At 52.3% G+C, this 16,816-nt stretch overlaps 1 protein-coding gene across 2 annotated transcripts in view; it reads left to right on the plus strand.

The window, feature by feature from the left end:
* KIRREL3 (kirre like nephrin family adhesion molecule 3) overlaps nucleotides 1–16,816 on the plus strand; it is a 3,739,713-nt gene that overhangs the window by 1,594,097 nt on the left and 2,128,800 nt on the right. For both annotated transcript variants that reach the window (XM_069224509.1, XM_069224508.1), the window contains exon 4: nucleotides 10,666–10,815. In XM_069224509.1, coding sequence (XP_069080610.1) covers nucleotides 10,666–10,815 — 150 coding nt within the window. The remainder of the gene's footprint in view (nucleotides 1–10,665; nucleotides 10,816–16,816) is intronic.

Genomic DNA, 16,816 nt, shown 5'->3' on the forward strand with positions numbered 1-16,816 from the left:
AACACTCCGACCGCCACGGCGGGACCGACAAACAGCGCGGCGGTCACCGCCAACAGGCAGGCGGCAGACAATGTACCGCCCACCCTATCACAACTCACCAATCCGCCACCTTTTCCGGGGCGGGAGCCCCGCCGATAAAAACACGGCGGAAACAGACAACGAACGGGAAAACGCTCACCTATACACACTCCACGAGGAAGGAGGGCAGCATGGAGCCAGAATTACACATCCTACCAGCTCTTGTCTACCTGCTCTTCTACCAGGAGTACGAACGCCGGCGCAGACGACAACGGTGAGTACTGAACCTACGACACAGGGGAGGGGGGAGGAGAAAAGATTACGGGGACACACATGCGCCATACACCCACCCCCCCACCACAAATACCTACACCCCATTGCCGAGCAACAAGTCAGAGTGACACCACACAAACCCCCCGGAATAATGCAAAGACACAATTTAAATTTTCGACAAAATATATGTATAAATAGCTCCATAGAAGGAATGGCAAATATGCCATATAAAATATAAAAAAATAAGGAATGAAGATAGTCCACAAGATATCCATAGGCAAAAAGTCCTGCACATTCCGTCAAAGTTCCATAGTCCGTGGGCCAATGTGCACAAACACATGGGCAAAGCCCACACAGGAGACCAGATACGATTGGAGAGAACACTGCAAGGGCATCAGATGATAAAAGCACAGGCACCTCAGGGGGAAGGGAAGGGGGGGCACCTCAGCCACATGAGTCCACGACGCCAGATCCACGAGGGGCCTCCATGCCCACTGTCCCATCCTGGGGGGTGCAAAGCCACAGTCCATCAGATGGATTACCGACTCCACTGTGATTGGAGGAGGCATGGTGCCCCGAGTGCTCCCTGAAGCCCTGCTCGACACTGAACCGGCACTGTCAATGGGCCAGCGGTGCTTGACAGGAAGGGCCCAGCGGAGCGGTGCTTGAGACGGTGGGGCCCAGCGGAGAGGTGCTTGACAGGAAGGGCCCAGCGGAGCGGTGCTTGAGATGAAGGGCCCAGCGGAGTGGTGCTTGAGATGAAGGGCCCAGCGGAGCGGTGCTTGACAGGAAGGGCCCAGCGGAGCGGTGCTTGAGACGGCGGGGCCCAGCGGAGCGGTGCTTGAGACGGCGGGGCCCAGCGGAGCGGTGCTTGAGACGGCGGGGCCCAGCGGAGCGGTGCTTGAGATGAAGGGCCCAGCGGAGCGGTGCTTGAGACGGCGGGGCCCAGCAGAGCGGTGCTTGAGACGGCGGGGCCCAGAGGAGCGGTGCTTGAGATGAAGGTCCCAGCGGAGCGATGCTTGTGACGGCGGGGCCCAGCGGAGCGGTGCTTGACAGGAAGGGCCCAGCGGAGCGGTGCTTGAGATGAAGGGCCCAGCGGGGCGGTGCTTGAGATGGCGGGGCCCTGTTCAGCGGTGCTCCTCCCGGCGCGGCCCTGTTCAGCGGTTCTTGGCCCGGCGGGGCCCGTTCAGCGGTTCTTGGCCCGGCGGGGCCCGTTCAGCGGTGCTTGCCCCGGCGGTGCCCTGTTCAGCGGTTCTTGGCCCGGCGGGGCCCATTCAGCGGTGCTCCTCCCGGCGGGGCACTGTTCAGCGGTTCTTGGCCCGGCGGGGCCCGTTCAGCGGTGCTCCTCCCGGCGGGGCCCGTTCAGCAGTTCTTGGCCCGGCGGGCCCGTTCAGCGGTGCTCCTCCCGGTGGGGCCCGTTCAGTGGTGCTCCTCCCGGCGAGGCCCTGTTCAGCGGTTCTTGGCCCGGCGGGGCCCGTTCAGCAGTTCTTGGCCCGGCGGGCCCGTTCAGCGGTGCTCCTCCCGGTGGGGCCCGTTCAGTGGTGCTCCTCCCGGCGAGGCCCTGTTCAGCGGTTCTTGGCCCGGCGGGGCCCTGTTCAGTGGTTCTTGGCCCGGCGGGGCCCTGTTCAGCGGTTCTTGGCCCGGCGGGGCCCTGTTCAGCGGTTCTTGGCCCGGCGGGGCCCTGTTCAGCGGTTCTTGGCCCGGCGGGGCCCTGTTCAGCGGTTCTTGGCCCGGCGGGGCCCGTTCAGCGGTTCTTGGCCCGGCGGGGCCCTGTTCAGCGGTTCTTGGCCCAGCGGGGCCCGTTCAGCGGTTCTTGGCCAGGCGGGGCCCGTTCAGCGGTGCTCCTCCCGGCGGGGCCCTGTTCAGCGGTGCTTGTCCTGTGTGTCTAGGGAGCCAGACCTGGGCAAGACTTCCCGCTCATTCCCCATCCGAACTCGCGGTCGCGGCGCCCTCCTGTGATGGAGTCCTGGGCCCGTGGGTGTCGTCCGTCACAGCCGGGATGGGGCTGGTGGGGACCTCCTGGGCAGCTCGCCTGCTGCCTGACTTCTCCGCCCTGCTGCCCTTGCCCTCCTTCGCTGGAGCTCTGTGGCCCTTGCCTCCCTTGGATGATGTGGCAGGTGACGGGGCAAGGCTACTGTCCTTAGTGGCAGCCGTCTCAGGCTTGTCGCGCCGGGCCTTTTTCTTCCTTGTCCTCTTCCCAGGGGGGGGGCTGGCTGTCCCCTTGCTGCTGGCCGATGTTCCTGCCCTAGGATCTGGTGGACTCCAATAGCCCTGCACTATGGTCACAGTAGATGCAGGGCTGGTGGTGGCTGAGGTGCTTTTCTTGGTCTTACCAGATGGAGGGGGTGGGTCAGTGATTGGAACGAGTTCAAGGTTGGAAAGGAAAAGGACTTTGGAAGGACAGGGACGGGTAGGTGTAGTGGGTTTGGGAGTGGAGGAAGAGGATGTGGTTGTAGGAGAGTCAAGTGTGCTGTCTTTGGGTGCAGGTGCTTGTGACGGAGGCTGTCGTGAGGTGGATGACTGTTGGGTGGGTGGCTGCCTGCGTTTGTGTGCTTTGGAAGAGGGGGTGACAGACACACTGGGAGAGGACACAGGGGACGTGTAAATGGCAGTGGGGGTGGTGACTGCACGTGTGCGGACTGTAATGGAGGGTGTGCTGGTGATGGAAGTACTGGCTGATGGTGGTGTGCATGCAGGTGTGAGTGGAGACGTCACAGGGAGGGAGGGGGGAGATGAGGAGGTGGGGGACACAGAGGTGGTAGTGACTGTTGGCATGTCTGCATCTGTATGTTGCTTGGGTGAATGCTTGTGGGATCTGTGGTGCTTAGGTCTGGATGAGCTGCCCTTGGGTGTAGAGGTGTGTGCAGGCCGGTCTGATGGTGTGGATGGGATAGGCAGAGGAACAGGAGACTGGGACTGGGTGGAGGGAGTCAGAAGAGGGAGGCTGGAGACAGGGACAATGGCTGCCGTCAGTGCTGAGGCCAGAGCGTTGAACGATCGCTGATGGGCAGCCTGACCCGAATGAATGCCCTCCAGGTATGCATTGCTCCGATGCACCTCCCTTTCTACACCCTGGATGGCATTCAAGAGGGTAGACTGCCCAACAATGAGTGTCCTGAGGAGGTCAATGACCTCCTCACTGAGGGCAGCAGGGGTAACTGGGGCAGGGCCTGAGGTGCCTGGGGCGAAGGAGATGCCCGCCTTCCTGGGTGAGCGGGCACGGAGCGAAGGCTGAGGGGCTGCTGGGAGGGCGGGGCTGGTGCGCTGGGTGGCGGCTGTACCTGTTGTGGCGGTGGGCACGGATGTTGCCGCCACCGCTAGGGAGCTCCCTTCCGAGGACGTGTCGGTGTCGCTGACGTCTCCACGGGTCCCCGTTGTGGAGCTCCAGTCGCCCTCCTTCTCACTGGTGTACTCGGAGTCTGTCGTATGGCCCTCCGGGGCCATGTGAGATGCAGCTCCTTCGTGCTCCAATGCCACTTCTCCTCCGCCAGATGATGCTAATGCACACATGAACAGGAAGACAAAGAAAATGGGGGGGGGGTGGAGAAATGAAGACAGGTTGAGTGCATGTATTGGCAACACAGTTGTCGGAGAGGACAGACACAGAAGCCCCCTGAACTAGGCCGCGCAATGGGGGTACACTACTCAGTTATTGTGACTAGTCCTACGGGTCTATGGACGACAAATGCACACATGGGTGAGGCCGGACCATGGCACCCTACAGAGGTGAGGGGTGGGGGCACAGGGCCGTGTCTAACGGAGGGGCCTAGCCTACAGAATGCCCCCTGGCCTGGAGATAGCCACAGCCCTCCTCCCCCACCCAGACACCTTCCCTGCGCGCAAAGATAGCAGAATGTGCTGATACTCACCCCCTTGTGTCTGCTGTGATGTCCTCACGCGCCCATCCAAATCGGGGTAGGCCACCGCCAGGATCCGGGATATCAGGGGGGTCAATTGGCGGCTGGCACCCTTCCTACGTTGGGAGGCCATCCCCAGCAGAGACTCAGCGGTCTTTCTGGTCCCGCGGCGGATGTCCTCCCACCTCTTTCGCAGTGGGTGCCCTGTCTGTTGTGGACCCCCAGGGCCCGGACGTCCTTGGCGATGGCACGCCAAATGTCGATCTTCTGATGGGCGCTGACCTATGTGACATGTACAGGGTGGTAAAAGGAATCGCATCAGTTTTCTGCCTGGTCAATGTGAGTGCCCCCCCCCAACCTTGCCATGTGGCACATGCTCTCATCTTTCGTGCGTTGCACTCCTCATTCGCTCCCCTCCCCACCATCTTACATACACCCCACTCAACACAGGCATAGCCCATTCAACGTGCACCCTGTGTACTAACCTGTTGGTCTGGAGGACCGTAGAGTAGCGCATACTGGGGGAGGACCCCATCAACAAGTTTCTCCAATTCTTCGGAAGTGAAGGCAGGGGCCCTTTCCCCAGTCGCAGCAGCCATTGTATCTCCTAGACCGAGGTCACAGCAGCACTTGCAGTATAGGTCTCCTCCTGTGGATGATCAGGTCTCGAGTGATTAAGCAGATAGAAAATGGCGGTCATGCCCGCGGCGGTGCGTACCGCGGCGGTGTGTACCGCGACCGCCGGCGCACATCGTCACTGGCTCCTGAGAGCCATAGGGTTCAATGTTAACCAATGCTGCTTTGCGCCGCGGTCTTCGACCGCCTACCGCCACGGTGTGCCACGCCAGCGCAGTGACCTCACATCCCACTGTCACACTTCACAGGTCAGGCAGCCGCCATTTCAAGGGCCCACATGGCATGATTTCTACTGCGTCACACAGGCCTAGGCCTTGCATTGCCACTCATACAAGCCATTCAATGCATCGCGATTCGTGTACTGTGCAAGCTGTGTGAACGAACCTGTGGGTTGCTTGACTGTGTGTTCCATGTTGTCCTTCCTAGGCACCGTCCGCTGGGACTTGCAAGGAGAAGGATGAATCCTCGCGTGTACCGGCCGCTGGTGGACCTGTCGACAATGGAAGAACGACACATCATACTTACATACCGGCTTGACAGAGCAACCATACATGAACTGTGTGCCCAGCTGGAGCCAGACCTGATGTCCCCCATCCGCCAACCCACAGGGATTCCCCCTCTGGTGCAGGTTCTGTCAGTACTCCATTTTTTGGCAAGTGGGTCTTTTCAGACAACAGTGGCCATATCATCTGGGATATCTCAGCCTATGTTTTCTAAGGTTTTGTCCAGAGTGTTGTCTGCCCTGATGAAATACATGCAGAGCTACATTATTTTCCCTGAGGTGGGCGAATTGGCTACAGTGAAGGGTGATTTCTATGCCCTTGGACATATCCCCAACATCATTGGTGCCATTGATGGGACCCATGTGGCTTTGGTTCCCCCCAGTGGAAGTGAGCAGGTGTACCGAAACAGGAAAAGTTATCATTCGATGAATGTCCAGGTGGTCTGTTTGGCTGACTAGTACATCTCCCATGTAAATGCCAAGTTCCCTGGGTCAGTGCATGACGCGTATGTCATGCGAAATAGCAGCATACCTTATGTGATGGAACAGCTACAGAGACACCGTGTGTGGCTAATAGGTGACTCTGGTTACCCCAACCTGTCGTGGCTACTGACCCCAGTGAGGAATCCCCGGACCAGGGCAGAGGAACGGTACAATGAGGCCCATGGGCGAACTAGGAGGATCATAGAAAGGACCTTCGGGGTCCTGAAGGCCAGGTTTAGGTGCCTGCATATGACAGGGGGATCCCTCATGTACTCACCAAAGAAGGTGTGCCAGATCATCGTGGCCTGCTGTATGCTTCACAATCTTGCATTGCGACGCCAGGTGCCTTTTCTGCAGGAGGATGGTCCAGATGGTGGTGTTGTAGCAGCTGTGGAGCCTGTGGAGAGTGAAGAGGAGGAAGACGACGGGACGACACGGGCAACAGGGAGACAGTCATACAACAATACTTTCAGTAGCACCCCGGTAAGAATCAGCCACCCCATTTTACATTTACTGAAGGCCTCATACGTCTCCACTGTCTGTGTTTCCCCCCCAGTTCCTGGTAACTGATTTGTGACTTTCCCTTCCCTTTTCAGAGCTGTATGACCCACTGCCTGACATCAGCTTTGTTTGCCCATGGACTAAAGCTTATTGAGATTGGTATGTTGTCATCACAAAGTAACTGGACATTATTGCACCGTTATGTGTAATACATTTGTTGAAAATACAAGCAGACTCCTGTTTTTTTAAGTGGAATAAGTGATTTATTTTAAGTGCTACATATGGGTACATGATTGGGAAACGGTGATGGGTGGGGGTGGAGAAATGTCCATGGCAGAGTCCAGTTCTCAGTCGCACAGGTGCATTGTCCATATGCCTGGGGAAGGATGGAGCAGCGGCAGTTCAAAGTTGGACAGGGTGACAATGTGGGACAGTGGGATGACATCAGGGGGTATCTTAGGCTGGCGGGGGTCTTGCAATCCTACTCTGTCTTCTTGTGAGATCTCAGGTTCCGCTTGCGGGGTGGTTCTTCTTCTGGAGGAGGTGGGGTTCTGGTGGCCTGTTGTTGTGTGGGGGCCTCCTGTCCACTTGCGCCGGCGGAGGTGGTAGGCTGTTCCTGGCCTGGGCTAGTGACAGGGGCCCTTTGGGGTGCCACATGGTCCCGCAATGTGGTGACGATCTGGGTAAGGGCCAGGATGATGGTCCCCATTGCGGAACCGATGTTCCTCAGTTCCTCCCTGAACCCCATGTACCGTTCCTCCTGCAGTTCCTGGATCTCCTGGAACCGGGCCAGTACTGTCGCCATCGTCTCCTGGGAGCGGTGGTATGCTCCCATGATGGAGGAGAGGGCCTCTTGGACAGTCGGTTCCCCGGGCCTGTCCCCCCCCTGTCGCACAGCAGCCCTCCCAGTTCCCCTGTGTTCCTGGGCCTCTGTCCCCTGGACGGTGTGCCCACTACCACTGCCCCCAGGTCCCTGTTGTTGTTGGGGTGGTGGGTCAACCTGGGTGCCCTGTAGTGGTGGACACACCGCTGATTGACGTGTCCTGGAGACAGAGGCATGGGCCCGCTGGGTGGGAGCTGTGCTGCTGTTCCCAGAGGGGGTTGGGTCTGGTGTAGCCTGTGGCTGTCTGTGGGGAACGACTGTCCAGAGGTCCCCGATGGGCCGGGCTGGTCGTCTGGCTCCAGGGAGACAGAGCTGCTGTCATCGCTGGGGGCCTCTTCTGGGGGTGGGATGGACATCTCGGGACCCTCCGTGGCGGTGTGGTGGCGTTCGGGTCCTGCAGTGGTATAAAGGTATGGTTATTGCTTCTGTGTGTGGCATTTCGTGTGATGGGTGGGTGTCCGTGTACCCAAGTGCAGGCATTTCCTTGTGGGGGCTTTTGTGTGGGTGGCTTGTGGGCGTGATGTGTGTGTGCAGTGGGCATGCTTTGGTGATGGGTGTCCATGCTTTGTGGTCGCATGCAGGGCTTGGTGTTGGGATGGGTGGGTTGTGATGGTGAGCCTTTTGCTAGGGGTTGGTGTGAGGGGGGAGGGGGTGAGGGTGGGGGTATGATCTGGCATGCAGGTGTCGGGAGGGGGGTGGGATGCAGTAGTGAAGATTTGCCTTACCAGAGTCCATTCCTTCGCCTACTCCTGCGAGGCCCTCAGGATGCAGGATGTGCAAGACTTCCTCCTCCCACGTGGTAAATTCTGGGGGAGTAGGTGGGGGTCCGCCGCCAGTCTTAGGCACCGCAATGTTGTGCCTTGATACCATGGAACGCACATTCCCCCGTAGGTCGTTCTATCTCTTCCTGATGTAGTCCCGATTGCGTGGATGCTGTCCCACCGCGTTGACCCTGTCCACTATCCTTTGCCATAGCTCCATCTTCCTGGCAATGGTGGTGTGCTGCACCTGTGCCCCGAAGAGCTGGGGCTCTACACTGACTATTTCCTCCACCATGACCCTGAGTTCTGCGTCACTGAACCTGGGGTGTCTTTGGGGTGCCATGGGGTGGTGTGGGGTGAGGTGCGGGGTGGCGTTTGTGGTGATGAGTGTGTTGCGTGTGGTGGTGTGTGGTGTTTGGTGCGTGGATTCTGTGTGGGTGATGGTGTTGTGTGCCTCTGTGTTGTGGGATTGTCTATTCTGTGCTCTCTCTCTAGCCTTCGTCAATGATTCCGGGTCGTAGGGGCATGTGGGGGATGTGGGTGTGTGTTTTATATTGTGTTGGGTGTGTGGGAGTGGTGTTAGTATGTGTATCAGGTGTGTGTATTTCAAACTGACCAATGTGGCAGAGTTTTCTATGTGTGTGTGTATTTTGACCGCGGCGGTGTGTACCACCAATGGAATACCGCGTTTGAAAGACCGCCGTGTGGATTTGTGGGTCGGAATGGTATGGGCGTATTTCTGTTGGCGTGATGGTGGAGGTTTGGTCATCGCCAATTTTTCGCTGACCTTTGGTGTGGCGGACTTTTGTGGATGTCGGGTTTTTGGCGGTTTGCCAGTTGTGGGTCAGAATGACCGTGGCGGTTTACCGCGGCCGTGGCGGTGTTATGGCGGTCTTCTGACCGGCGGTAAGCGCCTTTTACCGCCGAGGTCAGAATGACCGCCTATGTCTCTATCAATCTATCCTTCATACCCACTCTGACTCATCCCAAACCCATTCTACTTCTTTGATCTAAAAATTACCCTGCCTAAGCTCTACCCTCCTCTACCGCTCCTGGCTCACCCCACACCTCAGTTTACTACTGTGATCTCCCACACAACCCTACTAAATTCTCCCTCATTTTTCGCACTTTTGATTTATCCACAACCCCTTCTGCTACTATGATCTCTCTAATCCCTTTCCACAAACTCCTCCCTCCTCCATCTCTCCTTTACTAATCCCAAGCCTCATCTTACTACTATAAACTCCCAATTAACACTTCTGGATTCTTCCCTCCTCTATCCCGCCATTACTCTAGTCAACCCAACTAACAGACCCACATATCCTCCACTCACATTAACTCATAGTAATACTAATAGTGTACTCATATTGTCCTATACTAATCCACCACTAATTCCTCTTGGGTTCTGGAGTAGCATGCTACTCGCCAAAAACCACTTCGACACGTCGTCAGGGGTAGTAAGTGCTATATAAATACAATCACAATTACAAAAAGATCAAATTTACATTTTAAGCGAATAAGCAAACGATGGATGTTTTGGGCAGAGGTAGTTTGATGAAGCATTCAGTTATTATTTACGTACTGTTGGTGAATTTTAAGTGATTAAGGGCCAGATGTAGCAAGAAATGGTTTTGCGACTCGGAAATTGTGAGCAGGTGCGACTCGCAATTTCCGAGATGCAAAAGCATATGCAGAATGGTGTCTCAAGACACCTTCTGCGAGTCGCTATGGAGTCGCTATGGGGTCATTAATATTAATGAGGTGGGTCTTTGCGACTCCATAGCAAGTAGTTTTTGCGTCTCGGAAATATTAATGAGGTGGGTCACATTTTGCGACCCCATAGCGAGTCCCTGCACTCACAGGGATGGTGGCCTGCTGAAGACAGCAGACCTCCATGTCTGTGACTGAGTTTTAAATAAAGCAGTTTTATTTATTTTGCAGCCCGTTTTCCTTAAAGGAAAACGAGTTGCAAAATAAAATAAAAAACGAAACCATTTGGTTTCGGTTTTTCAGAGTAGGCTGTGGTCCATTGGACCACTGCCTGCTCTGAAAACCCCTTTTTGGCAACATTCACAAAGGGGAAGGGGTCCCATGGGGACCCCTTCCCTTTTGCGAATGGGTTACCACCGGTGTGAGACTGGTGGTAACTGTGAATTGCTTTGCGACCACATTCGCGGTCACAAAGCAATTTAGCAAAGCGATGCGAGTCGCAAATAGGAAGGGGACACCCCTTCCTATTTGCGAGTCGCATTCACAATTTGCGAGTCGGTACCGACTCGCAAATTGTGAATGAACATCGCATTCGGCATTTTGCATGGCGCAAACTGCGATTTTCGCAGTTTGCACCATGCAAAATGCATGCTACATCTGGCCCTAAATCTCATCTTAATTTTTTGTTCGGGAGTGCATTATACTGTTTTTGTCATCATATTTCATTGAAGAGTGGCCTTAGTTACTCAATTGCTTTGCCAGATTTGGCCCTATTATTGCATACAAAGCTGTGCATAATTTTTTTCTCGCATCTATTCTTAGTACACCAAAATGTGAATACTTTTGTACTTACCTATTGCTGCTCATAGTAACGGTAACTGTACAGCCAAAGTTAGTCAGTAGGGAGACACAGCCGATTAATTGTATCCACCTGAAACTGGAATATGAAAACCAAATGACACTTGTTCGTACGTCCTGTCATTACTTTTTGGTTTTCCCCTAAGTTAGCCTGGACCCTCACTCTGTTCTTTACTCCATTAGGATATCCCCGCTATTCAGTGGTTGGAGACCACCTTTCTGGGGAGCACCACCTGAAGATTCAGCGGGCAGAGCTCCAGGATGACGCTGTGTATGAGTGTCAGGCCATCCAAGCTGCCATCCGGTCAAGGCCTGCACGGCTCACAGTCCTTGGTAAGCATGTCAGCCAGTCATTTGCACAATTATATTGTTGAGCACATTCATCCAATTGTCATTTGTACTTAATATGCACCTTTTAAAACACTTGAAGTTAAACTCAAAAACTGCGTTTTGTAGTACGTAAAGTGCTATTAAAGTAGTACAGTTGTTACAAAATTCGTTTCACAAATCTACCAGCGTAAAAATCCACCTCTTTTCTATGGCCAGATACACATAGATGTAAGTTTACTATTTTCAAATTAAATATAGGCGGGGCCAGGGTAAGTGGTTAAACAGGGGGGCATGCTTACTAATAAATGGGAGAGGTTACGAAGACTTAAGGATGGGTTTAGGGAGTGCTAAGGAGGAGTTTAAAGAGGGACAGACACCCTTCCATAAAATAGTAGCCTATTGCTGTTCACAAACTGCACTTCTCATTTTAATACAGCCACAAAGGACCCAAAACAGTAGTCAATGTGCTCCAGCTCAGAACTGGAGTAAGTATAGCACCACACATGGCCAGCCACTGGTCGTGCAATACCATCCCCTAGATAATTTATAGATATATAAAGATGTAGTTGTGTGTGTGTTTTTAAGGCAAAATAAATTAATTATTCTAACAGCAATTCAATGGGGTTCCCTGTGGCTGTCAATATTATCTGTGGGAGGCTGCTGCAGTTCCATTGGTTGGCCATGTGTGGGGCTGCACTTACTGATGCCCTTTTTCATTCTTTTTTGGCTATAATAACTTACATTCATAAATATAGGTATTTACACATGTAAATTTGGCTCCATCCTTTGCTTCAGGATGTGCAGACATGTAAGTCTACACTTTTGCATAATTTTATATTCGTAAATGATGAATAGCCAAAAGTAGCGATGTTACTCAGACATTTAATAGTAAATGTACATGTGTAACTTACTCACAGGTGTGACTTACATTTGTGAACAGCCCCACTGGTGCACAAAGCATGGTGCAGACACACCCCTACACTCACAAGGCACTTCCTTGTAGAAAAGCAATTAGGCAGACAACTTCAGTTCGGTCATTACGGGCACTGCTTCTAGATATGAACTTTTCACCTTTGAATCACTGATTTCGCTTATGTTAGTCTAACTAGTTTAAAGGAAGCAAGACAAGGCTACAATACAGAATGCATTATGATATGTAATGAAAGCCATGGACTGGAACCAGTATATGTAATGACATGGAAGAAGGTGGTCACCGTAGAAGCAATGCCCCACAATGGCCACCTAAATTGTTAAAATGACCTGAAAACAGGAAGCAGCTGGAAGATATGACAAACTCAGAAGCCTGAATGTGGTTTTGAGTCTTACACCATCTGTAGTAACTAATGGCAGGAACAACCCTCGCTGGCTTGGATGTCAGTGAGCCACTAAGGAAATAGCAAACCTTGAAAACTGGGAAAGCATGACATTGACAAGAAAACAAAGGACCAATGTTGAAGCCGTGAAGCACAGTGGCTTTTCAGGGTATCTCAGTGACTGGGATTGAGGGAGAGGGTGGAAGCTCCTACTTTGGTCATCCCAATCAGTGAGTCACAGTGTGACATAGACATGAATACTGGAAAATAAAAACAAGTAATGAAGGATAGAACAGACACTAATGAAGCAGTAAACCAAACTGCTAATCATGGTATAAAATGGCAGTATTATTTAAGTGGGAAGAAAGACCCTATTAAATGAGTTCTAATCACAGAAGATTGGCTGAATGAATTAACAGATCTGTCAACAGTGGAGAAAGTGATATTTTCAAGCAGGTGTAGAGAGGGATTTTATGTGTCTGCTTGTGCTTTGAGTCTTTTGGAATCTGTGATATCTTAAATAATAATATATTAAATAGTACCTCACAATCTATGTCATGCTTCATACATAACTTCTGGTTTCTGTCAAATGCATGCTCAGTTCCATAAGATATGAATGTGCTTGATGAGTTGAAGCAAACAATTAGAAATGGTGCCATTGAGGTGTTCCACCATTAGTTTTATTAATGTTAAAGAAAGTGAGCAGTCAGTTGGTTCCACTGCTGCATTGGTGTCACTCTGTCCCTTATGACTAGATGGTCCTCAGGCCCAAAAGATGGTAAGAGGTGAGCACAAGAGTCCTGTTTGAAGAAAAACTGGTTAACCCATTTCAACGTTTTTGGACACAAAACACTTTCTTTTCACCATCCACATCAGAATTTCAATTGAAGTATGTAAATAAAGCACCCTAGGTGCTTGTAGGATGTCACTATTTGCTAGGTCGATTCATGGAGAGCTCCCCAGCCATTCTCTGACTTTTGGTCCTTTGACTCAACTAATTGGCCTGGACAGACTGCTGCACAGTTGTTTGGCACAATTCTACTTAAAGGTCTCACTGCATTAATTCACTCTTTGGGATAAAATGTTTCTGTCTTGTGGTGTATTTTAGGGCTTCCCTTTGTTCACGAAATATTGAATGTCAGTTTGCCTTCAGCTGTTCTATTTTATGTCCTACCAGAAGTGTCTGTGCTTCCCTCAAAACACATGCTGCACATTGGAACCCCTTATTTGGGCTCTTCAGCTTCCCTATAAGTCTCTTGTGTCTGGTACTTGTAGGGAAATGCCTCTTTTTTCATATGCGCCTCTACATTTTTGGACTGACGCTGCTGTTTTTTTGACTCTCAGAGTGCTCTGAGGACTGCTAACCAGACTTCACTGCCAATGTCTTACGTTTATTCAAATTACATGTCGAATTGGACACACCCAATTAGCAAAGCCTGACTTATTTATTTCCCTAATTTAGTAACCCAGGATACCCAAGGCATGTAAGACAGGATGAAGCACTGTTGGTGCCACACTTTGTACTACCACATACAAAATGGCTCCCAGCCTGCCTCTTCAGATTGGAAAGGCAGTGTTTGTACCACCAGTTCGACTTTGCCATTTAAACTTATGGCAAAGCCACTGTATACCTGAACATTATATGTAAGTCTCAATTCAAATTAAATCAAGTCAGGGTTTATAAAGCACAACTACTCACCCGTAAGGATCTCAAGGCAGTAGGGCGGTTTGTCCTCTGAGCTTCAGTTGAAGAGCCAGATGTTAAGGTCCTTCCTAAATTGAGGTAGCGATGGTGACTGCCTGAGGTGCAGGGGCAGGGTGTTCCAGCTCTTTGCTGCGAGGTAGGCAAAGGGTCTTCTACCAGCCAAGGTCTTCCGTATGCAGGGTACGGTGGCTAGTGCTTGTTGAGCGGAACAGAGAGGTCTGGCGAGGGAGTAGAAGGTGATGTAGTGTTTGGGGTAGGCGGGTCCTAGGTTGTGGATCACCTTGTAAGCATGGACGAGGAGCTTGAAGTTCGATAGGAAGCCAGGGGAGATCTCTTAGATGATTGGAGATATGTTTGCAGTGGGGAATGTTCAGAATGAGTCTGGCGGCGGTGTTTTGGATGTTCTGTAGTTTCTTCAGGTTCTTCTGGGTGGTGCTTGTGGAGAGGGCGTTGCCATAGTCAAGTTTACTGGGAACCAGGGCATAGGTTACAGTTTTGTGGCAGTTCTTTGGGATCCATTTGTAGATCTTCCGGAGAAGTCGGAGTGTTTGAAAGCAGGAGAATGCGACTGAGTTGACTTGGCGGGTCATGGTGAGCGATGACTCCAGGATGAAGCTGAGGTTGCATGTGTGATTTTTTGGGGGCTGCCAAAGTTTCATGGCCATCAGGAGTCATCTCAGGCTGACGTGGATGGTCCCAGGATGAGGATCTTGGTCTTGTCAGAGTTGAACTTGAGGCAGCAGTCGTTCGTCCTTGCTGTGATGGCTTCCATCCCGTTGTGGAAATTTTTCATGGTGGTAGTGGGGTTTTGGGTCACTGAGATGATCAGTCTGATATCGTCGGCGTAGGAGACAATGTTCAGTCCGTGGTCCCTGACGATAGATGCAAGCGGGCCATGTAGACGTTGAAGAGTGTGGGGACCAGGGAGGAGCCCTATGGAACTCCCCTAAGGAAGGGCTGTTGAGTCCTATGGCAGAGAGCAATATTTTGCTAAGTAAGTCATATGTTTTCCAATATGTCGGAGCAGCAACACTTCCAAATTGTTGTTTTGCTGCGGGTAAAGTTGGTATTCCCATTGGGTATTATAGGGTTACCTCTTGGCATCCCCACCTGGCTAACTTTTGACTGAGTCTACCAAACTGGGTCATGTGAGGTATCAAATTAATTGTGGCATTAAATCCAACCTGATGCCCAGGTTGAAAATATTGTCACTATTATTGATGGGCAGCTTTTAGAAAGTTGCTCCTCTGTGATCTGATTGTCCAGCAGCCCCACAAAGGCATACGCACTCAGACTGGTTTCTGACCACCTGGGGAGACATGTGAATGACTCACAGGCTCCAGAAAAAAGGGCAGTGCCTCAGAAGCAAGGAGTCATCTCCTCTGACAGGACGATCACTCAGGGGGTTAGCCCAGAGGTGAGCTTCAAAGAGAGTGCTACCTTTGATGGACTGCCTAGCCCAATACCGCTGGGCAGGATGCCTTTTGTTCCTGTAGAAGGCATTGAGACAAGCCCAGAGAGGGAAAGTTCAGCCCCTAACTGGCTTTACTGTGGGTGTGTTGTCCTCAGGTAGCAACACCTCTAGACTGGGCTACCTTCTCCTCATGACCGAGGAAGAGTCGTACCATCCTGAAGGGGGCAAGAATGTGCCATTCTAAGAAAGCCATATGCCACACATCACAGGTTGGAGGGGACCCAATATCCCATTGGCTATTGACTGTTTGGTCCCCTTGGGTACTTTCCTGGGATAAATATGGCACCCTTGGCACCTACGCACAGCACTTGCTTGACTTGGAAGGAGGATGAGAAGAAGACCATTTTGCACCCATTGGAAGTGCATAAAGAAAGGCTGCAATGCCTGAGTGACTGCACCTGCTGCACTCTGTGCTAGCAAGGTTTGGACCCTGTACTGAATGCCTGGCTTGGGGAAAGTTGATTCCCAGCCCCTGTCTGAAGTCGAGACTCCAAAGATCAGTTGGCTGCCCCCCTAGAACAGCACTGGGGACACTAAAGCTGGAAGAGCCAAAGTCGCATCTCTGGTCATCACCACAGATGTTTTGCCACTACCAAAGGCCGGGAACCCCAAAGGACAATTCAGAGATAGCCAAAAGGTGCACCCTTATTTGCTGGGCTTGTGAGTGTTGGTTGTGATTGGATAAGAGTCACCCAGGACGGACATCAGCCTTCACCAAAGATTTGCACCTTGACCTCTGTGTTGCACTTTTGCAACACAGCAGTCAAAATAAATATATGGCTGCCAGGCGCACCACTGTACTGTGCATAGTCAGCTCATGGAACCCTGCAAAGAGGACCTCATGGCATCCTAAGACTCATGGATAGTCGTCCCCACTCACCTGTTCACTGAGGCCTCAACCGGACTTCACCCCCATGAACTGCACACCATCAGGAGCATCCTTGAGCATCTGTAGGCCTACATCCCTCAGCATCAGGATCACTCCATTGCTGTCTATTGCGGTCACCCTGTAAAGTTTGGATCTTGCTTTAAAAAGACGCTGGTGGCCAGGTAACGGTCCAAACTGTCCAGTCTGGCTCCCTTCGCCTCTGTCCTGCTGGACTTGGTCACAGAACCGGGGCCAGAGTTGTTTATACTCCGTTTGCGCCGAATTAGCGTCGTTTTTTTCGACGCAAATTCGGCGCAAAACCAACGCCATATTTATACTTTGGTGTTAGACGCGTCTAGCGCCAAAGTATGAGGAAAGAGCGTCATTTTTTGGCGTGAACGCCTTCCTTGCGTTAATGAGATGCAAGGTAGGCGTTCCCGTCCAAAAAAATGACTGCGACACAAATGCGTCGTATTTATACTCCCGGGCAAAAATCACGCCCGGGAGTAGGCGGGGCAAAAAACCCCGCATTTGCGCCTCTTTTTAACGCCTGGTCAGGGCAGGCGTTAAGGGACCTGTGGGCTCAAAATGAGCCCACAGCTGCCCTCCCATGCCCCCAGGGACCCCCCCTGCCACCCTTGCCC

The sequence above is a fragment of the Pleurodeles waltl genome, chromosome 3_1, assembly GCF_031143425.1.
Source record: "Pleurodeles waltl isolate 20211129_DDA chromosome 3_1, aPleWal1.hap1.20221129, whole genome shotgun sequence".
NCBI classification, from domain to species: domain Eukaryota; kingdom Metazoa; phylum Chordata; class Amphibia; order Caudata; family Salamandridae; genus Pleurodeles; species Pleurodeles waltl.